Below are 19,576 nucleotides of genomic sequence, written 5' to 3'. Positions count from 1 at the left end.
GCGGCGGTGCCTCATCTATTGTCCTGTGGCAGCCATTTGTGCGTGTGTTGCGCCGGCTCAGCGTGGTCCGAGCGCTGTCGGCGTCTTGGCCGGGCGAGGCGGGGGCGCGAGAAGCTCTATTTTGCGGGGGCCGCCCTTCCTCTCTTGCGGAGGTGGCATCCAATTGGCCCCCTTTGACCACTCACCACCACCACCACCACCACCACCACCGTTGCCTTTCTCTACCAGCCTCCGTTCATCACTCGCCAATCATCGCTCATCCCCTACCGCCGCCATGGCCTTCCACTCGGGCCACCTCACCCGCGAGCAGGTGGACCAATTCCATCGCGACGGCTACCTTGTCGTTCCCGACTTTTTCGACGCGGCGCCGCTGCTGGCCCACGCAAAGGAGGTGGTGTCGTCGGTGGACCTGTCGACGCACCCGCGCACAAAGTTCAGCACGGGCGGCGACGACGGCGAGGAGCATGTGGGCGACCGCTACTTTCTCGAGTCGGGCTCGCACATCCGCCACTTTTTCGAGCAGGACGCCATCGACGCCGAAGGGAAGCTCACCGTGCCCCTCGACCGCGCCGTCAACAAGGTCGGCCACAATCTCCACGGCCTCGATCCCGTCTTCCGCGACTTCTCGTTTGCGGACAACGTAAAGAACGTCGCAAGGAGCCTCGACGTCCACCGCGACCCGCGCGTGCTCCAGGCCATGATCATTGTCAAGGCACAGGAGATTGGCGGCGCCGTGCCCTGCCACAACGACTCGACCTTTCTCTACACCGATCCACCCAGCGCCATCGGGTTCTGGTTCGCCCTCGAGGACTGTACCAGGAAGAACGGGTGCCTCTCGTTCCTCCCTGGATCGCACCGCTGGCCAAAGGGCAGCCACAAGGAGGCCACCGACAAGAGGCCTCGCGATCCGTTTGCGGACGAGCTCGGCAGGGCCCGCGGCGTCAACAAGCGCTTCGTCAGGAAGGTCCCCAACGACCCGGATCAGGGAACCACGTTTGAGACGCTCGCCACCGACGAGGAGGCAGAGTGGAACGAGCAAGAAGCGAGGATGGAGGAGTGCTCCGCAGGTAAGCCGAGTCGGTGCGAACGGCGTCCTGCGACAGACGAATCTGCGAGTCCACACAGGCCGACCAGAACCCTCCTCTCTCGTCCCGTCCCGTCCCATCTCTGCCCCGCTCAATGCTCCTGTGACACCATCTGCCTTCCTCCGTGCCCATCCGTTTTCAGGCACACTGGTGCTGATCCACGGCTCGGTGCTGCACAAGTCCGAGAAGAACACGTCGCCAAAGTCGCGCTACATTTACACGTACCACATGATCGAGGGCGACGGCGAGCTGGCCACGTACGACGAGAAGAACTGGTGAGTCGACGTCGAACCCGCCTCTCCTGATCATTCCCTTGCCCCTTCAGGTCCAGATTCAGGCTCGGTCCTGGCTGACTCGCACTGCTCTTCCTCGGGCTCCCTGCGCTCCCGCATCGTCCTCGCACCTCGTAGGCTCCAGACCGTCGACCAGTCGCCCTTCCCGAGTCTGTACCAGGGTTGAGCTTCCGCTGCCAGGAATGGGATACGATCCACCAACACGGGCCACAGCGTCGAGAGCGTCGAGCCAGACGTGGCCTCGTCAGCTCCGCATCCCCTCACCCAGCCTCGACGATGCTGAGGGAAGACCGAGGGATTCGTCGCGCTTGGACGATCCCAGCCCCGTCGGGCGATGACCTCACTTGCCCCCTTTCGAGGGGTCGCACTCGGTTTGATCGTTCCTGTGGATTCACGATAAGGTGGGCGGGTCTGTCAAGAGAGGCCGGCGCAAGAGACGTGGCGGACACGGCGAATGCTACCTGGCCTGTCTTTGTACGACGATTGCCCGGAGGAATGGTCCTCGCGGCGCGCGCGACTGAGCAGGCTGATCGGGCCAGGAAGCGCCAGAGGCGGCGGCCAACCGGGCCGGGCAGGCCTGCCACGCACCGCACAGTACTGCGGTCGCGCCTGTTTCACGGGCGGGAACAGCAGCGAGCAGCCTGGCCCGTCTGGCGGGCGGGTTCCACGCACGCAAAGGCCCCCAGGGTCCGCTCGTTGCTTTCTGCTGGCAGGTCGGAGCGATCCGGTGCCGTCCGTCGGTGACCGGGCAGGTCAGGTCAGGTCAGGTCAGGTCAGGTCAGGTCAGGTCAGGTCAGGTCAGGGCAGGGCAGGGCAGGCAGGCAAGCCAGGGATCGAAATTTGCGGCGCGGGCGTGGATTTCCAATTCCGACTTTGCCGTGGGTGCGTGCTGCTGCCAGCCAGCAGGCCAGCCAGGCCTCTCTGCGCGGAAGCCCATCGCTGCAGCTCCGCGACCGGTGGCTCGTAAGGGTAACCGGTGGTACCGGTACCCTGCCTGCTGGGCCTGCCTTCGCTACAGAGTGGCCCAGGCGAAGAGCGCGCTCGCTTTGCTTAACGAGAAACTTTTCTTCCGATCACCGCAGCAGGCAGGCAGGTAGACTGGCGCTGTGGCAGTGGGGATGTTGGGTTTGTGGCAATCATGGAGCGACTCAAGGCACGGGCGGGGGGCCTTTCGGTCACCAAAGCAGAAGAGGCTAGGTGCAGCGAGGGAGAGAGGCCAACAACAGACACCATGCCTGCCTGCCTGCCACCTGACCCGCTGGGAGACTGGCAGGCAGGCAGGCCTCGTCTGGCAACGTGGGCGGGCCTCTGCATCCTCTGGATCTGCACCCCTCCCTCCCCTTCAAATGGAGATGGGGACGTGCATCGATCAGCTACAGCACCGCACCGTGGCGGCCAACCGGCCTAGCGCCATGCCCTGTACATATGCTACCTCGGCCTCGGCCTGGCACGACCTGGCACGAGGCCTGTCCACCGCGCGGCTGACCGCCGACGCCCCGCAGCACCAGCGTGGTGAGCTGGCGCAAGCCCCGTCGACCCGCGGCCCCGAAAGCCAGCATGCCCCGACACCATCGCTCGACGACGGGCCTGCCACGCCCTCCCTTCTTGGCCAGCCAGCTAGCTAGCCAGCCACTCCCTCGCCGCCACCACCAAGCCACCTAGATTGCCTCACTATCCCTGTCTCGTCGACCTTGTCCTTGACCCCAACGCCATCACCACCCTCCTCCGCATCGTGCTTCACCACTGCCACCTTAGACGCCCCTGGGACGAGACGAACGAACGCCCGCCCTGCCCTGCCACTCGACCCGCCCCCCAGTCCAACAGCCAAGCTGCCTGCCACCCTGCCCCCATCGCCCGCCATGCCGACGACGTACGAGCCCAGCCGCAAGAATGTCTTCTCGGGACCCAACTCGCTGGTCGACTACTTCAACCCGGACAAGAACCCGCCGCTGCCCATGGTCGAGCTGCCGAGGGAGCTCAACCCCTTTTACGACGACAATGTCCGCGTCTACGCAAAGATGCTGACGGCGCTGCCCGCCACCAATGTCAAGAGCCTGCCGGGTGAGTCGAGAGCAGGGTGGTCCTGGGCGAATCCCCGTCGTGGTAGAGCAGCGGGGGCGCTTGGGGTTGCCGAAGGCCGCCGTTGTCGAAGGCCCAGGCGGTGTCCGCTGTGGCGCTGCCGCCGTTGTCGCTGTCGCTGTTGTCAACGACGTTGGCGGCTGTGGTCGAGAGCGTCCGTCCGGGCGAGGCGCGATATCCTGGCAAGCGGACGGGACGAGGGAGACGATGGAATGGTGGTGGGAAGAGAGGCAGGCAAAGGTGGAGGACGAAACAGGAAGAAGCAAGGCCGACCGGGTTCCCGGAACGCACACATCTTATCTCCTTCGAGAAGACGGCCGGACCAGGGATCTGCAGGCAACCGACGAGGATCTCGCGGCGTCTAGCTGTCGGAGAGATAAGATTGCGGCGCCTGCATCTCGTAGCTGTCGCTCGTGCTCGCCCGTTTTCCAGGAACGGAAGGGCAGGCGGGCCAGGGGCGCCCGGCGGCGAGGGCGGGCCCGGGGGATGACGCCGGCATGGTACGAGATGGGGCGTTGATATCGCGTGCTGGTGGTCGCCGCGGGCTCTACGACCTCTGGAGCCCCTCGGAGCCCGCGCTCGTCGCTCGTCTTGGCCATCGGGCGATTGCTCGAGCGGCCCGATCCAGCCCTGCCCGGGCGATGGCGTGATTTTTGCAGATTTCGAATTTCGACTTGCAGAGCACGCCATCGTCGTCCGGGCCGCGGGCCATCTCCTGGCCTCACCTGGCCTGCCTGGCTGGCGACCTCTCCGGCCCCTGCCCTTCGTTGACCTGGCCCGGCTCGCTTGCTATCTTGCTTATCTATTTGGCCGGCCGGCCGAAGAGAGGACCCTTGCTGACCCCTGCCTCTCCATCCTCTACCTGCCTGCCCGCCTCTCTGCACCGCCGCTCGCCGCTGCTCGCCAGCGCTGAGCCTGCTCGAATCTGGCGGCGTGCTGTCGCTCGACGGCCGGCCGGGCGACGAGCAGCGCTTCCACACCGTCGTCGAGTCGTCGTCCGGCTCGACGGTCACCTCGATGGCCATGATCGCGCGCCAGCACGGCGTGGCCAAGGTGCGCGCCTACATGAGCAACAAGGTCAGCCCCACAAAGTCCAAGTTGATGCGCTTCTTTGGCCTCGAGCTCGCCCTCTTTGGCGGGCCCTCGCAGAGCCCGCCGCAGGATCCCAAGGGCGGCATCGCAAAGGCCGCCCGCGACGGCGCCGAGGACGGAGTCTACAACCCGAACCAGTACGAGAACTTTGCCAACCCGGCCGCCCACGAGCGCTGGACGGGCAAGCAGATCCTCGAGCAGCTGCCGGAGATCAACGTCTTTGCCGCCGGCATGGGCACCGGCGGCACCATCACGGGCACGGGCAAGTGCCTCAAGTCGTCGCGGCCCGACATGCACGTCATTGGCGTCTGCGTGGCGCCCGGCGACAAGGTGCCCGGCCCGCGGCCAAAGGAGCTCCTCGAGCCCGTCGACTTTGAGTGGAAGGACGTCGTCGACTCGGTCGAGGACGTGACCAGCAAGACGTCGTACACCCTCTCGATGGAGATGTGCCGGTGGGGCATCGTCAGCGGGCCCAGCTCCGGCTTCTCGCTGCAGGGCCTCTACCAGGTGCTGGAGCGCAAGAAGCGCGACGGCACGCTCCACACGCTCCGCCAGCAGAATGACGGCAAGCCCATCGAGTGCGCCTTCCTCTGCTGCGACCTGCCGTTCCAGTACGTCGACGAGTACTTTGACAAGTGCGACCCGGCCTCGTTCCGCCCGATTGTCAACGAGCACCTCTTCAAGGTGGACCAGTACAGCTACTCGTCGACCTGGATCCTCGACTTTTCCGCCGCCATGACGATGCTCGTCTACCCGCGCTTCCCGCTCGGCGCCGACGCCAGCGCCGCCGACCTGCCTTCGCCCTCGTCGATGCCCTCGTCGCCCTCGTCGTCGCTCGGCGGCGCCGGACCCCTGTCGCCCGGCCTGCTCCGTCCCGCCATCCTCGACCTGCGAAGCCGCAAGGACTTTGCCGCAGAGCACCTCGACCGCTCCTGCCACGTGCCCCTCTCGAGCCTGCGCGAGGACGACCCGAGCCCCTACGACGACGCCGCGCTGCTCGCCACGCAGTGGACCGAGCTCAACGCACGCTTCATCACCAACGCCAAGGACGTCGAGCACCGGTGCCCGCAGAACGGCGTCGCCGAGCTCGCCAAGCTGCCCATCGAGGAGGTCATCGCCTGCCTCCGCACCAACGGCCGCGAGGCCCTGGTCGTCGACTACGACGGCGAGACGGCCAAGCTCGCCTGCAGCGTCCTCCGAAAGGCCGGCGTCAAGGCCTTTAGCGTCGAGGGCGGGTTCAAGGCGCTCAAGGACAACGGCTGCCCCCTCGTCCTCGGATCGCCCTGAGCGGCGTCCGACCTCGTCGCCCGCCCGACCCCGCATTGCATCTCGCTCCGTCCTTACGTCGCTCCCTCTTCTCCAGCTTCGCTTCGGTATCACTTCATCTGTATCCATCTGCTGCCGTCGTGGCCCACTTAGACCCGCCCTCCGTTCCATGTACTATACATACCAAGACCGCTTCGTCCCCGCCCTTGTTCCCACCTCATTTCATCTATCACACAGTGCCTGTCTCGCCAACAAACATTGCTGGGTCGTCGTCTGGCCCGCCGCGGGCATCGTGGTCCCCGACGTCGAGCTGCTCGCCGATATGCTGCACAGCCTCGGCCGGTTCTGCTCCCGTTACCCTGGTGTGGGGCCATCGCTCGCACCTCTGTCATTGCGACAGGCTTGGCATGAACGCACTGGCCACCAGGGCATTCGAGGGCTGTCAGCGCCCCACTTCATCTCCCGAAGACCAGGGTGGCTCGCCATCCGACGCTCCTGGCCAGCAAACCTTGCCGGAGAGGCAGCCGAGCCCCGTCGTCTCCCCTAGAGACACACACCCCTACCTTCAGAAGATCCGAGCAAGTATCGGTGTGCGGCGTGCGACCGATAAGAGTGACCCACCTTCTGCGCGATGCTGGCTTTCTCATTCGTTGTCTCATCCATCCCCTCCCATTCAGACCTGCCAAATCGACGAAACAGATCCTTCAAACGCGCTGCCCCATTCGGTCATGAAGCCCTCCGCCTCGTTGCTCCTGCTGACCGCCCTGGTGGGCATCATTGCTCGGGCGTCTCCGAGCGAGAAAGTGGGTACGGTCATCAAGCTCGCTGGCAAAGACAACTACCTCTTCGTCGAGCTCGACAATGCCTTTGAGGCCGACACGCGCAGTCCTTCGGTCAACCTCTGCCTCGACTCTCCGGGCGTCAGGGACTGGACGTTCGCCTACAAGCCGGGCGGTTCCGCAATGTACCCGCGCTACTCGAAGGAGCAGGACAGGCACACGTTCGTCAAGGCGCAGGACTGCTCCCAAGGTGGCAGTCGCTGCGCGACGTGGTCTCGAGCCACCTCTGCGGACGGATTCGGCTGCTTTGTCCTCATCGACAAGAAGGGCTGGACTCCGCCCGACCTTGCCGCCGCCGCGAAGAGGAACGCGATGACGTTTGCGGATGTTCAGATCATCGTAAGAGCCATCGAGGACGAGGTCAAGAGGAACGATCTCGGCATCATCGGTACGTGTCGTCGAGAAATTCGCGCTGGCGAGCATTCGAGAGGCGTCGAAGGGAGGTGCACAGGAGGCCCAGTGCATGGCGAGCAGCGCACTCAGACGTTGACCCCGTCTTGCCTCTGTCCCTATCCACCATCCATCACCGCGCCACACGGAAAAGACGTCAAGAAGCGCACTTTCCTCGGCATCCTCCCCGACACCTGCGACGTCAGGCAGGACACGACGGGCTGCAAGAATTTCTGAGCGCGCCCAGCGCTCGCTAGCACGGCTTCACAGCTGAGAGGATTCGATCGCTTTCCATACCAGCCGATTTATGGTTCGTCGCTCGCTCGCTTCTTGTACCGAGTCCGCAGCCAGCGTGGGGGTCGCCCGTCTACGTCTTGCGACTGTACTTACGGTCCGGGCGAGTGTAGGGCCACGATCTGTCATGATGACTCGTTTGGCCTGCAACCACCGTGATGTCGACCTGGGTCGGTGGGGGATCACAGCAACGATATCGATTCAGCCGTCCTCTTTGAGAGTCGGGCTGTCGCATTCGTGCGGGTCCATCTCCTTATGAACGCACACAGCGCCCTGGCAACCACTGCGCGATGTGGGGCCATGTCCCGGCGCCCTCGAGTCAGGTGGGTGTGGTCTTGATTGGTCGGGCATCTCGCCCGCCGGCGCTGAACTGTGCCAAGCACGAGGGTGTATACCAACATCATTGTCATCGACGAGAGACCCACCTCCGGCGCTCATGGTTTTCGACTCCTCGATCATCGACAATTCACCCCCGGAATCGCCCCACTTGTTGCGCCGGCCTACGTATGTAATACTGTATTGATGAGCGCGCAAGCAGGCTGTGCTGGCAGTTTGGTCGACGGTGCCTCTCAACCTTGTCGATGTTCCCAAAGACGTATAAAAACGGGCAGCTTGGACCACGAAGCCGACCCCTATCACCTCATATCGATCATCCGACTACAACATGAAGTCCCTCAATGTCCTCGTGGCTCTTCCCATCCTGTTGGCCTTCTCTGCCCGGGCCGAGCGAGTCAACCACGCCGACATCCAGGCAGTAGGAAAGATGACTGTCGCGCTCAATCCGGCATCTCCAGTGTCCGATATCGGCACCCTCGCTATCTGCCTTCCCGCTAGGCAATGGAGTTTCAACGACGGCAGGGCGGACTGGAGCCTGAAGTCCACTCCGGGAGGTTTCAGTTGGGTCGATTCCGCTAGCTGCCCCCAGCAGGGTTGTCTGCGCTACAGCCCCGAGGCTCAAAGCGCCTGCTACCTCTCTGGGCCTGGCAAGACCATGGACGATCTGTACAGCCTCATGCGAGCGCTGATCAGCGGAAGAATCACCAAGCACATGCGCGTCAAGACCTGTGAGTGTGACGTGCATCGGATCGAGAATCTCTTGCCGCCACTTCGTTTGCTGAACTCCGTCCAAGGCGGGCTGGTTGCTTTGCAGCTTCGGGCCTCCACCAGATTGGAACCTTTCTCGCCGGCGACGGAAGCCCGCCTGAAGGCGGTTCGGGCAACGATGGCATGCCTGGGGGCTCGGGCAACGACGGTACCTAGGCCGTGTCGACATCCAGAAGGGCGATCGCCTGTTCAAAGCCGTTTTTATCGTCCCATGTTCTGCGACTTCGACGGAGACTCTGCACCTGATCTCCGCCCGCTCTCGTACGACCCTCGAGCATGGTGCCCGCTTTGTATGCCCTACTCCTTTTACAGCCGACGGTCCATTCGTGATTTTCCTCCTGAGAACATGTTCTGTCGGCATTGAGCTATGCGCTCGTCTGGTGCCTGCAACGACGTGCCTATCCATCGGCAAATGTTCCTCACACAGCTCATACGAGGCCCTCACGGACGGCTGCACCCCACTTTGTCGTTCAAAGTGCGCCCCCACCCCGGCTGTAAAGATGACACTACCCGTCCCCAACGACAAGGCGGTCGTAGTCCCACTGCGGGTCGGGCTCAGCTCCACCGCCTCAAAGGCTCGGACTGCCTCATATGGAAGCGTTTGCGAAAGTACGGGTAGGCGGTGCAGGTGGGCGACTTGCGCTGTGCTGGCTCGTATGTTACACGTCCTCGCAATCAGCCTTGCGGCTACGCTTCGGTCGTCGATGGTAGCGATGCCCACCTCCGGCAAGTCGTTCGATTTCCGAGGTCTTCCCCACCCCAGCCGCACCCTGTGGCCTTCTTGATACGCCCCACATGTGGGGCCGACTTGCTCTCGATGAGCGCCTCGACGGCTCGCGCTGGCGCGACTCTCCTCATCGATCCCTCCATCGACGATGGCTCAAAAGGTATTAAAGCAAGGGCCAAAATGGCCATTCTTGCCCCAAGAGTCCACCCTATCCGGCTCGTCCAGCTCCAAGATGAAGCTTCTCAATATCCTCGCCGTTCTATCCTGCATGCTGGCCGCCTCTGTCCGCGGTCAGGGAGGCTACCTGGCCGATATCATCGGCGTCGGTAAACTGAGCGTCCAACTCAGTGGCGGCTACCTCGGCATCTGCCTGACCGCGGATCCATGGAGCTTCACCGACAGCACGGGCAAGGTTCAGCAGAACCTCGAATACGGCCAAGGAAGATTCACTTGGACTCGAGCCGCAGCCTGTGGCTCTGCAGCCTGTTTTGGGTACAGCGAGCCTACTGATAGCGCCGTAAGCTGCTACTCCCACGGCCCTGGCCATGGCGCGAACGACCTCCAGCCCCTCGTGGATGCTTTGGAAAGCGGAAAGAACGCTCTTAATTTCCGCATCAAGACATGTGAGTTTGCACACCGAGAGCACCTTTTGAGACCAGGTTTACAACGCTGAGCACAAAACGTTGCCCCGGGCCCATCTCGATCCTCTTTAGCGTCTGGCCTTCACCGCCTTGGAGACCTCGCACACCTCGTCGGTAACTGATCAAGCCGCTCTTTGGGTGACAGCTCGGCAAATACCAAGCGGGCCTCGCGCGGGAGCGTTTGCGCCCGCCAAGGGTCGTCGGTATCGAGCGATATGGCGTCCTTCATTTCTAGCGGCTGGAAAGCACGATGTCCACCTCAAGTACTTTTCTCGAGGCCGATAGGATGGAGCCGCTCACCACCCTTCGTCGAAGCAGCGCTTGAATGCAAGCTCGGCCCGAGCGAGCCATCCAGCCGCGCTGACCTCGTCTGGCTGACCTCGCAAGCCCTAGCCAGTCGTCGCGCGTGCAGCCACGGATGACCCTACACCGCTTCGAAACGCATCCCCCAACTAGCACTCGCAAACTTCCCTCTTCCTCCCACGTCTCCTACTCTTCTCGGAGACACGTGACTCCTTCCCGCTTGTTGTCCGAGTGACGAAAAGTGACGACTGTGTTGCAGAGACCGAACCGATTTGGCTCGTTCTCTGCGCAAAATTTGCAGAACGACCCCCTCTTTATGAGCTCGGCGAAGCTGAAGCCGGAACTGTGCAAGCCAGCGCATCATCGAAGATGTGGCTGACGTCCGAGCCTTTGCCAACTCGAACTTCATCTTCTTGCTGCAGCGATGCGTCGCTAGAAACTGACCGACAGCAAGCACGGAAGTGATCTCATCTGCTAGGGTCGGAGGAGACATCCATGGCCGGCGTGGGACCCGTTGCCGGAAGGTACGGGAAAGAACAACTCGTGTATCGATCGACGCTGCCTTGTCTGGTTCGGTCCTCTCAGTTCGCCCCACCGCCGGCGTGCCCCACTCTGGTGACCCTGACCGCATCAGCCAACTTGCGGCTTGCTGCCAAGGCTAGTGGGCTGCCCGGCTCTTGAACGAGGCTCATTTGATTTCGATGCGGCCCGACTGTCGACGGCTTCGCTGCCCATGGCCCACCTGGTGGCGCAATCCTAAAGTTGTCGTTGCGGACCAACCACTTGTCTTCGGAGGTGGGGCCAGTCGATGGATGAGGTGGGCAACCGAGGAGGCTGTGCCCTGTTTTTCTGTCGACGCAAAAGTATTTGACCAGGCCCTCGATCGACCAGGCCCTCGATCGACCCGACCACTGCCGTCCACCATCCCTTTCTCCACCCTCACCACACCTCCCCCCTCCTCGTCCTCTTCCTGACAGCAACTCCACGATGAAGTTCTTCGGTACTTTCCTATTCCTTACCGCCTCGGTCACCACCCTGGTCAACGGTGCTTGGATGGAGGCCAGGCTCGCTGATGGTGCCAAGCTCGACATCAGCCTGACGCCGGAGAACAAGGTGCGGCTGTGCACGGACAGGTCCTGGCAGTTCCGCAACAAGGATTTGAGCTGGCAGTACGGCCTGGCGTACGGAAAGAAGCACCACAAGTATCACTTTGCCGCCAAGTGGAAGCACAACCTCCTCGTTGAGGTCCCTCACCTCAAGTACACCGTCTGCTTCGAGGATCCGACCCCCGGTCGAACCAAGGAGGACCTCGAGTCTCTGGCGCACCTCCTCAACGACCCCAACAACAACCGCAAAGGCAAGGGAGGCCCCATCGCTATCTACAGTCAGTGTCGTCAGCGCAAACGAGTCCCACACGGCGCGTGGACAAAGAGGAGTCTCCAGCTAATCGCGCTTACACCGCCTTCACATGCCCCTTGACAACCCATGACCGCAGTTGACACCAAGGGACGAGAGCACTACACTGAGATTGGCCAATTCTCTCCGCTCACCGACTAAGGTCTCCGCTATCGCTTCGCCAAGGGCGTGCTCGTATTTGGACGATCGACGCGACCATATTGCGCTCGGTTATAGGATCGCCAAGCGTGCAGGAGCTGTTGCGCCTCCCGCTCTGCGAGCCTTGGGTCCCATATTGTGGGCGCGAGTTCCCCGTCCATGTACCACAGACGTGCTGTATCGGGTTCTGTCTAACCCAGACGAAACAAAAGATCAGCCTTCACTCCGATCAACCCGTGTTCTCGACATCTCTCATATGCCCTCGCCGCGACGCCTGTGTTTGAGAGGTGGATGCTCTCCGCGTTGCTACACATGCTTGCATTTGTGGGCGTGCGTACGGTACCGTAGCCTGGTAGTGAAGCCCAGCTGGGTCCCCTTCCTGTTTGAGCTGCTGAGATCGGCTCCTCCGCCTCGGATGCTTTGGCCCACACAGGACATGCTGCTTGCAGCCGCGGCTGTACCCGTCAATTGAGCGCTGCATGGCCTTCGCCGCTGTGTATGTACAATTCTTTTAATGAGGTTCGGAACGGATCGACATCCCTGACGATGGTGACAGCCCAATTCGTACCTCACGACCCACTTTGCCGTTCGCGGTGTCGCGCAGCTTCCGTTGCAGATGACCCTTCTACCTGCGCGGGGATCCCCTCCTAGCGCGTTTCGCGGAAGTGGGGCGCGGAAAGCGGTTGCCCCTGAGCGGCTGCCGTCTGCAGAGGGGAGCGGCGATATGGGGCTGGTCAGGATGTTCGTCGGCCAGAGCAAGGCTTGGGGTGCACCGTCGCCTACAAGTACATAAAGGCTTGAGCGAGTCGACTGAGAATCGTCGATCCATCCCCCACCCTCCCGTGTCTCCTCCCGTCCCTCTAGACCTTTACCCCTCCCGTCCTCTCCTCAACCCTCCCTTTCCTTTCCGAAAGCAGTCAAGATGAAGATCACCGGCACCTTTATGATCCTCGCCGCCTCGATGGCCAGCGCCGTCAGCGGCCTGGCGCACCACGCCAACGTCGACGGCAACGGCGCCATCTACATCTGCCCACCGGAACGGACGGCGAGTCGGCGCTGTTCCGGTAGCAAAGGATCTACGGGCAAAGGCGCGCTCGGTGCCGCGTCGGCCGCGCCCCGTCAGCGTTGCCGCGCCGGCTCTTCTTACGGTCGATTCTGTCTCCCGGTCAGCACATCGTACGATGTGAAAAGCTCTAGCCTTGTCATCGGGGCTGCTCGTTGGCAAGCTCTCGGATGTGGGTGCCGAGACGAGGTGGGTCAAGGAGCACCTTTGGAGGGGCTGCCAGCAGTACGCACCGACTCAGGGAGTTGTGAATCGGCACCACCTGCGGCGAACTGACATGATCCTCCCCCCCTAAATCTGCATCACAGGCAAAGACGCCCGTTGCTGGGGCATCACCGTCACCTGGGGCGAGTTCCACGCCGGCAAGCCGCAGTAGAGCCATCCCGTCGCATGGCCTGCGTCGCATCGGCACGAGGAGCTGAAGCCCGTCGGGCTCGTCCGCGCTCCATCTCGGTCGCGGACCGTCCTTCTCCATATCCTCGTCCTCGTCCTCGTCGTCTCCCTCCTCCCTTCCAGAGTGTATCCGCTCATCCCATCTGCTCCTGAATCCCAAAGCGTCTCCGCTCGCCGCTGTGTGTTCGCTGCGAGCTCCCACCTCATCCATGCGGGCAAAGAGAGTAGCCCCTGGCAGCACTTACCCAGTCGTCATTGGCTTGCGCCACGACGGGAATCCCATGGCGAGACTTTGAGAGACGCCGAACGAGATCAGCTTGGCCAAACGTGCCTGCCATCATGACGTCGGCGGTCCCGCTCAGAGAGCTGCATCGACGCTCCTGCTCTACAAAGGCTTGCGATCTGGACAGGACTACGCTACCCCACAGTCTGCGCCGCGCTGCAAAGCACACGACGGCGGCAGTGCAGGCAGTGCGGCCAAACGGCTCAGATTGGAGGGTCTGCCAAAGGATACGTGAACGCGTGCATCGTGTCAAGCGGGCGCTCTAACTTGGTCGTGATGAGGTCGTGACAGTCGGGATAGACTCGGAAGCAAAGGAAGATGTGAGAGCGAGCGAGCGAAGCAGGCCAGGCCAGGCCAGCCCAAGCTCAGGCAAAAGACAAACAGGCAGAAACCGACGGACAGCGTATCCCGTCTGATACCCTCGACATCACATCGACATGCTGCGGATGCGGCTTCCACCTTCGGTCGGCTCCCTGGTCCGGCCGCGGGCGGCTTCGGCGGCGGCCTGCTCGGCTGCAATGACGTTGCGTTCGTCGGCCAGCTGCGTGCGCGGGTCAAACGACTTTGGCGACTTGAACGTGTAGCCCTGTTCGCGTGGCGACAAGGCGGGAAAGGTGGAACAGTCAGCACATCAGTATGATTGCATCTTGGCAAAGAAACCAGGACGCGATGCTGAGTGTACCGCCGCATCGGGCGATACTCACGACAAAGGCGAGCTGCTTGCGCATCTCGAGCAGCTTCTGGCCTTGCTCCTTGTCCCGCAGCATGGGGTCTCGAGGCTGATCAGCGTTGGGGTTCTCGGCCGCGCCGGGCGCCGGGAGGGGCTCGTCCTCGATGTCGTCCTCAAAGTGCTTGGTGTCGGCGGCGTGGGACAGTGCGGGGCGGTAGGGAGCCTTGGCGCGGTGGAGGTTGTTCCAGTCGATGCCGCGGAACCACGGGTGCGACATGAGCTCCTCGACGCCGTCCTGCAGGCCTGGCGCCGACGGAGCGGCGCCCGCGGCGTTTGCGCCGGCGGCGAAGCCGGACCTCCGCGCGTTCTGCAGCACACTGTTGGGCCGACTGACCGAGGCGCTCGAAGTGCTGCCGAGGCGATCCTCGCGCTCGCAGACGAGCCGCTTGATAAAGTCCTCGGCCTCGCGCGACACCTTGGGCTTGGGCGGGAAGCGCAGCGTCTGCCGCCAGTTGAGGATCTTCTGCCGGGTGAGGTGCCTCGACTTGGAGACGAATGGCGGGTAGCCGAAGAGCATCTCAAAGACGATGACGCCGAGCGACCACCAATCGCACGCCTGGTCGTAGCCGAGGCCGCGTAGCACCTCTGGCGCCATGTAGTTGTTGGTGCCCACGACCGAGTAGGCGATCTTCTTCTTGTTCTTCTCGCGCCACGTCAGGACATGGGTCATGGGCGTGCCATCCGGGTTGCGATCGCTCATGACGTCGATGAGCTCCTTGTCGTTGAGGCCGGCGCCCATCCTCGGGTTGCCGCCCGCCTGGGCACGGCGCCTGACGCCGGCGCCGGCGTGCGAGTCTTCGAGGTCGATGCCGTGCTTCTTGAGCAGGTTTCGGCGCTGCTGATCGTAGTAGGCCCCGTCGTGGGCCCAGTGGAACGACTGGCAGAGGCCAAAGTCAGCGAGGCGGATGTGGCCGTCGGACGAGTAGAGGAAGTTGTCGGGCTTGATGTCGCGGTGGATGTAGCCCAGGCTGTGGGCCTCGTGGATGGCGAGGATCATCTCGGCGACGTAGAAGCGCGCAAAGTCCTCTTCGAAGATGTCCTTCTCGATGAGCAGGTTGAGCAGGTCGCCGCCGCCCATGAACTCCATGATGAGGTAGAGGTGGTCGACGTCCTGGAAGCTGTAGACGAGCTTGACGATCCACCGGGCATTGGCGCTGGCGCTGGCGCTCGTCATGAGGTCCCTCTCGGCGCGAACGTGGCCCTCCTGGCCCTTGCGCAGCATGTCGGCCTTGCGCAGCTGCTTCATGGCAAACAGCTCGCCGGTGCCCTTCTCGCGGCACAGGGCGACGACGCCAAACGCGCCGTGCCCGATGGTCTTGAGCTTGACAAAGCTGTTGACGTTGACGCGCGCCCTCATGTCGCGCAGGTACTTTGTCTCGTTGGCCATCCAGGCCTGACGGATCTGCTCCTTTGCCGTCTCAGGAATCCTGAGCGCGGCCAGCTCGGCCTCAAGGCCCGCGCGCCGCGTGTCGCGTGCCTTTGGCTTCTTGAGGATGCCAAAGTAGAGGTTCTCAAAGTAGATTTTGGCCGCCACGCTCTTCTCGACCGTCTCGAGGCTGGGCCGCACGTTGGCGCCGCGCATCAGGTCGGGCTGAATGGTGAGCTGCGACAGTCCGGCCGACTCGACGCTGCGCAGGCTGTCGAGCACCACCATCGACTCGGGCCGCTCGGCCTTTGGCGGCTCGAAGAGAGCATTGATGCCGCCGGGGGCGCCTCCGGGCAGGCCGTCGATCGGCTTGGTCGCGGGCGGGCGGTCCGGCGAAGGGGGCCGGTACTGCATGTAGTCTGGCACGCCGCGGGCATCGTCGGGGATGCCTGGGGACGGGTTGAGGAGGAGGGTGCCGGCGGTGTTGGTCCGCACCGTGGCCGGCCGCAGCGTCGGCGGCGGCGCGGCGCTGCGAGGCGACTCGGGGGGTGCGCCGAGGTTCATCTGCGCCTGCATGGCCGCCTCGAGCGGCTCTCCATCCGAGCCGCGCGTCTCTTCGGCGATGCCGGCAAATACCTCGCCTCCCCGCGGCGTGGTAGGTGCGCCGCCGTTGCCAAAGTAGGTGCCCTTGTACGTTCCCGGGCTCGGGATCGTCAGCTGGCTGTGGCCCGCCGTGGCCGTGGTGGTGGTGATAGTCGAGCTCTGCGAGGGGGCGCCATTGACGATGTGCAGCTGGCGAGGGTTGTCGTTGATCTGGCTCTCCTGGTGCAGCGCGGCCTGGACCTGGGCGATGGCCTCGGCCTGGTTCCGAGCGGCCTGCATCCTCAGCGCCTCTTTGATGGGCTCGACCCAGTCCGGGTTCGCCACCTTGCCCATGCCGTCCCGGCTCCAGCGTAGCAGAATCTCCTCGGCCTGCTCGGCGTCGCTGGCATGGGCGGCGTGCACGAAGCTCTGCGGGCGAGGCGCGCTCACCATGTCGACGCTTATCCGCTTCTTTTGCGCACGCGGACCCATCACCGCCCCGCCAAAGAGCGCCGCTCCGATGCCAGACGAGGCCGGGGCGTGAGTGGCAGGATAGGCCCCGGGCGCGGGGGCAGTCGAGGCGTCCCGCGTTGCCTTCGAGGGCGACTGAGCCGGCTTGCCGCCGTACTCCGGGCCGGCCTGAAACGGCTCGATGCTGTTCCTCCTGAAGCCGCCGGTGGCCTTTGACAGCGTAGCCCGTAGCCGTCCTGGGCTCGATGGCGCCGTGATGGCCTGTGTGGGAGGCGCCAGTCGCGATGCTCCTTGGTTGTTGACGAGCGACATGATGTCCCAGAAGCCCTTGTGCTGCGCGCGTGGGCAAGGCATGGGCAAGATCCGGGCAAGAGGATGTCAGAGGCGCGGAGACAGCGCGAATGGCCTCCTCTCCTTTGCGACTCACCATAAAGGCGCTTCCCTTGACTGTGGACCTGGGCATGTCGTCCGGGTCGTCCCGCTGCCCCTGCGCGAAGCGGGATCGACCCGCCGACTCATAGGGGTTCGGAAAGCTGCCGGGGACAACGGGGCTCTGGCTTCGGCCTTGGCCGGGCCGGGGAGCATACGAGGCGCCACCGCCGTAGACGGGCTGGCCTGGCTGCTGGTAGGGCTGGTAGGTGTTCTGAGGCGGCAGCATGGCCTGCTGGGACGGCTGCTGCGGCTGATACATGGGCCGCTGCTGCTGCTGTTGGTGCTGCTGCTGGCTGTAGAGCTGGTTGTATCTGGCTGACGGGCTGATGGGTGGCTGTTGAATGTATGAAGGCCTCATTCGCTCCTCGTGCTCGTACCACGCGGCGTCGTTGTGGTAGTAGCCCGACGGGCTGAAGGGAGGCTGGGGCAACGGTCGACCGCCCTGAAGTCGTCCCGCCATGGTGCGCGGCCCACGATCCGAAACGGGGAGGTAGGGGTTTCGAGCGACGGATGGAGCTGTAGGCGGTCGCTTGCGGTCCCGGCGGAGTACTCCTCGGGTGGCCTTGTCGAGCTCTGCGTCGCGCGTAGGGTGCGGTACGAGCCGAATCCAGAGATGGAAACCGAGGTGCCGGCGGCGAGGTCGGCTAGAGGAAGGCGTGAACGGTTCGGGAGCGGGGACGGCGGGCGGCTCGAGGGAGAGAAAGGACAAAGGACGATGTCGAGGTATGGGAAGACGACGGCGAAGACGACGATGGCGGCGGCGGCGACAACGAGGGGGCGGAGGCAGAGTTGAAGCGCAGGCTAGGAGAGGAAAGAGAGGGCGGGGGATGCGCCAAATGCAGGGGCGAGGTTTGTTTGGGCGCATTGCCAGCGCAGGCCGCCGCCCGCCATCATCCGCACCTCGTCCGCCTCGACCTCGACCTGTGGCCCTGTTTGCCCAGCAAGCCCGCTCGCACTGCCTTCTCTTCAGCCCGTCTTCGAACGACGACCTCAAAGCACGTCTCGCAGGCAGGCTCTCTCTGGATGGCGTCGCCGTGCGCATTGCAAGGCAAGCAGCCCTGGAGTCCGGTGCGGTCGGCCGATGTGATGCTTGCTTTGTGTCGATGCCGGCCAGGGCAGCGAGTAGCCCCCCCTACATGGCTCCAAGCTGGCAGGCTTGACCTGTCAAGGGCGTTTGGACCCTAGCCCAGCCCAGCCCAACACCCTCGGCGTCGGCTGCAGGGGCAAACCTGGCGGGCGACGGCGTACGCGTGTCGGTCACACAAGCAGGCAGGCAGGCAGGCAAGCGGGGGGTGTGTGACCCGAGGCGCGGGCGCTCGCCGAGACAGGCCAGGCCTGGCCGGACCAGCAGAGGTAGGGCCGAGCCAGCAGGCGTTGCTGCTTGGTTAGGGGTCAGCCCGCTCGGCTGCAACCCGGGCGGATCTGGACCCACCGAGACGCACGCGCCCACGCACGCACCACAAACTCTGTCCAGCCAGAGGGCCCGTGCATCCGAGGGTCCAAGGCCGACCGACCGACCGACCGGCCGACCCGGTTGCTGCGCCTAGCCCTCATCCAGCCTCGTCGTCTTCATCGTTCGACTCGGACCTCAAATTCTCCGGCGACGGATCACTCCGGAGAGTGACGGATTAGACGACGAGCGGCAAAGACGGGCGGCAACGACTGGAAAGACAGACAGAGAACGACTTTGCAATCGAACGGATACCAACGGCTTCCTGGCAGAGATTGTGTGGGTAGATGATTAGCTGCGATGCTAGATAGATGCAGGTGGCGGCGACTTGCTCGCTCGCTCTAGGCCGATGGTGGCGACGAGGATGGAACCGGAAGACCTCCGGGGAGCCCGATGGACGGAACAGGAGAAGAGGGCGAGGTATAAATAGGGCAGATCCGTCGTCTCCGTCTGTCCCCCGCGGCGGCGTGGCGGGGCCGTCGCTGCGTGCCTAGGCCCGGCCGCTGACGCCGGCCTTTTTGGCGAGCAGCGAGTGGAGCGTCGAGATGAGCTCCACTCTCCGGATGGGCTTGCTGACGTAGGCCGACATGCCTGCCTGGAGGCACTTTTCCTTGTCGCCCAGCATGGCGTGCGCCGTCAATGCGACAATGGGCACGCGCTCCTCGCCCAGCGACTTTTCAAATTCGCGGATGGCAATCGTCGCCTCGATTCCTCCCATGACGGGCACTGTCGGGTGTCGAAGAGGGAGGGACAAGGTCAGCCGGGTCTGGACAAGGCAACGCAACGTCGAGTCGAGGAGCGCAACTCACTGCTGACGTCCATGAGGATCACGTCGTACTGCCGCTTCTTGACAGCCATGACGGCGAGGTGGCCGTTGTCGACGACGTCGACCTTGTGACCCTGGTTGGTGAGGATCTTGCAGGCGAGCTTCTGGTTGACGATGTTGTCCTCGGCCAGCAGGATGTCGTAGGTGACCTCGTTGTTGCCCTCGGTCGGCGTCGCCGCCGAGCTCTCGAGCGACGGCAGCAGCGCGTAGTAGAGGTCCGCGATCGTCGTCGGCGTGTTGATGTACGAAGAGATGCCGTGGTCGAGGCAGTAGGTGAGGTTGAGCGTGAGCTGCGCCGGCGATACGAGGTTGA

General features: G+C 63.6%; 8 protein-coding genes across 8 annotated transcripts in view; 6 read left to right on the top strand and 2 right to left on the bottom strand.

Annotated features, from left to right (window-relative positions):
• Nucleotides 1-274: 274 nt before the first annotated feature.
• Nucleotides 275-1,544, top strand: PFL1_03891 (uncharacterized protein; the record flags this gene model as incomplete). The annotated part of the gene is made up of 3 exons (XM_007881414.1): nt 275-1,067; nt 1,228-1,360; nt 1,496-1,544. The coding sequence occupies 3 exons, from the start codon at nt 275-277 to the stop codon at nt 1,542-1,544; spliced, it is 975 nt and encodes a 324-aa protein (XP_007879605.1).
• Nucleotides 1,545-3,237: 1,693 nt separating this feature from the next.
• Nucleotides 3,238-5,836, top strand: PFL1_03890 (uncharacterized protein; the record flags this gene model as incomplete). Its single annotated transcript, XM_007881413.1, has 2 exons — nt 3,238-3,439; nt 4,365-5,836. 2 exons carry the CDS (start codon nt 3,238-3,240, stop codon nt 5,834-5,836), a joined length of 1,674 nt encoding a protein of 557 aa, XP_007879604.1.
• Nucleotides 5,837-6,543: 707 nt separating this feature from the next.
• Nucleotides 6,544-7,281, top strand: PFL1_03889 (uncharacterized protein; the record flags this gene model as incomplete). The annotated part of the gene is made up of 2 exons (XM_007881412.1): nt 6,544-7,042; nt 7,199-7,281. The coding sequence occupies 2 exons, from the start codon at nt 6,544-6,546 to the stop codon at nt 7,279-7,281; spliced, it is 582 nt and encodes a 193-aa protein (XP_007879603.1).
• A 1,048-nt stretch (nt 7,282-8,329) lies between these two features.
• Nucleotides 8,330-8,598, top strand: PFL1_03888 (uncharacterized protein; the record flags this gene model as incomplete). Its single annotated transcript, XM_007881411.1, has 2 exons — nt 8,330-8,402; nt 8,489-8,598. 2 exons carry the CDS (start codon nt 8,330-8,332, stop codon nt 8,596-8,598), a joined length of 183 nt encoding a protein of 60 aa, XP_007879602.1.
• Nucleotides 8,599-11,100: 2,502 nt separating this feature from the next.
• On the top strand, nt 11,101-11,670 carry PFL1_03887 (uncharacterized protein; the record flags this gene model as incomplete). The annotated part of the gene is made up of 2 exons (XM_007881410.1): nt 11,101-11,497; nt 11,609-11,670. The coding sequence occupies 2 exons, from the start codon at nt 11,101-11,103 to the stop codon at nt 11,668-11,670; spliced, it is 459 nt and encodes a 152-aa protein (XP_007879601.1).
• A 919-nt stretch (nt 11,671-12,589) lies between these two features.
• PFL1_03886 (uncharacterized protein) lies at nt 12,590-13,106 on the top strand (the record flags this gene model as incomplete). The annotated part of the gene is made up of 2 exons (XM_007881409.1): nt 12,590-12,785; nt 13,039-13,106. The coding sequence occupies 2 exons, from the start codon at nt 12,590-12,592 to the stop codon at nt 13,104-13,106; spliced, it is 264 nt and encodes an 87-aa protein (XP_007879600.1).
• Nucleotides 13,107-13,833: 727 nt separating this feature from the next.
• PFL1_03885 (uncharacterized protein) lies at nt 13,834-17,447 on the bottom strand (the record flags this gene model as incomplete). Its single annotated transcript, XM_007881408.1, has 3 exons — nt 13,834-13,992; nt 14,111-16,888; nt 16,983-17,447. 3 exons carry the CDS (start codon nt 17,445-17,447, stop codon nt 13,834-13,836), a joined length of 3,402 nt encoding a protein of 1,133 aa, XP_007879599.1.
• Nucleotides 17,448-18,927: 1,480 nt separating this feature from the next.
• Nucleotides 18,928-19,576, bottom strand: part of PFL1_03884 (uncharacterized protein) — a gene marked incomplete at both ends in the record, with an annotated part of 4,646 nt that continues 3,997 nt past the window's right edge. The window contains 2 exons of the mRNA XM_007881407.1: nt 18,928-19,163; nt 19,247-19,553. Coding sequence (XP_007879598.1) covers nt 18,928-19,163; nt 19,247-19,553 — 543 coding nt within the window. The remainder of the gene's footprint in view (nt 19,164-19,246; nt 19,554-19,576) is intronic.

This window comes from Pseudozyma flocculosa (assembly GCF_000417875.1).
Source record: "Pseudozyma flocculosa PF-1 unplaced genomic scaffold scaffold00012, whole genome shotgun sequence".
Taxonomy (NCBI): Eukaryota; Fungi; Basidiomycota; class Ustilaginomycetes; order Ustilaginales; family Ustilaginaceae; genus Pseudozyma; species Pseudozyma flocculosa.
This window is presented reverse-complemented; position numbering and strand designations above follow the sequence as displayed.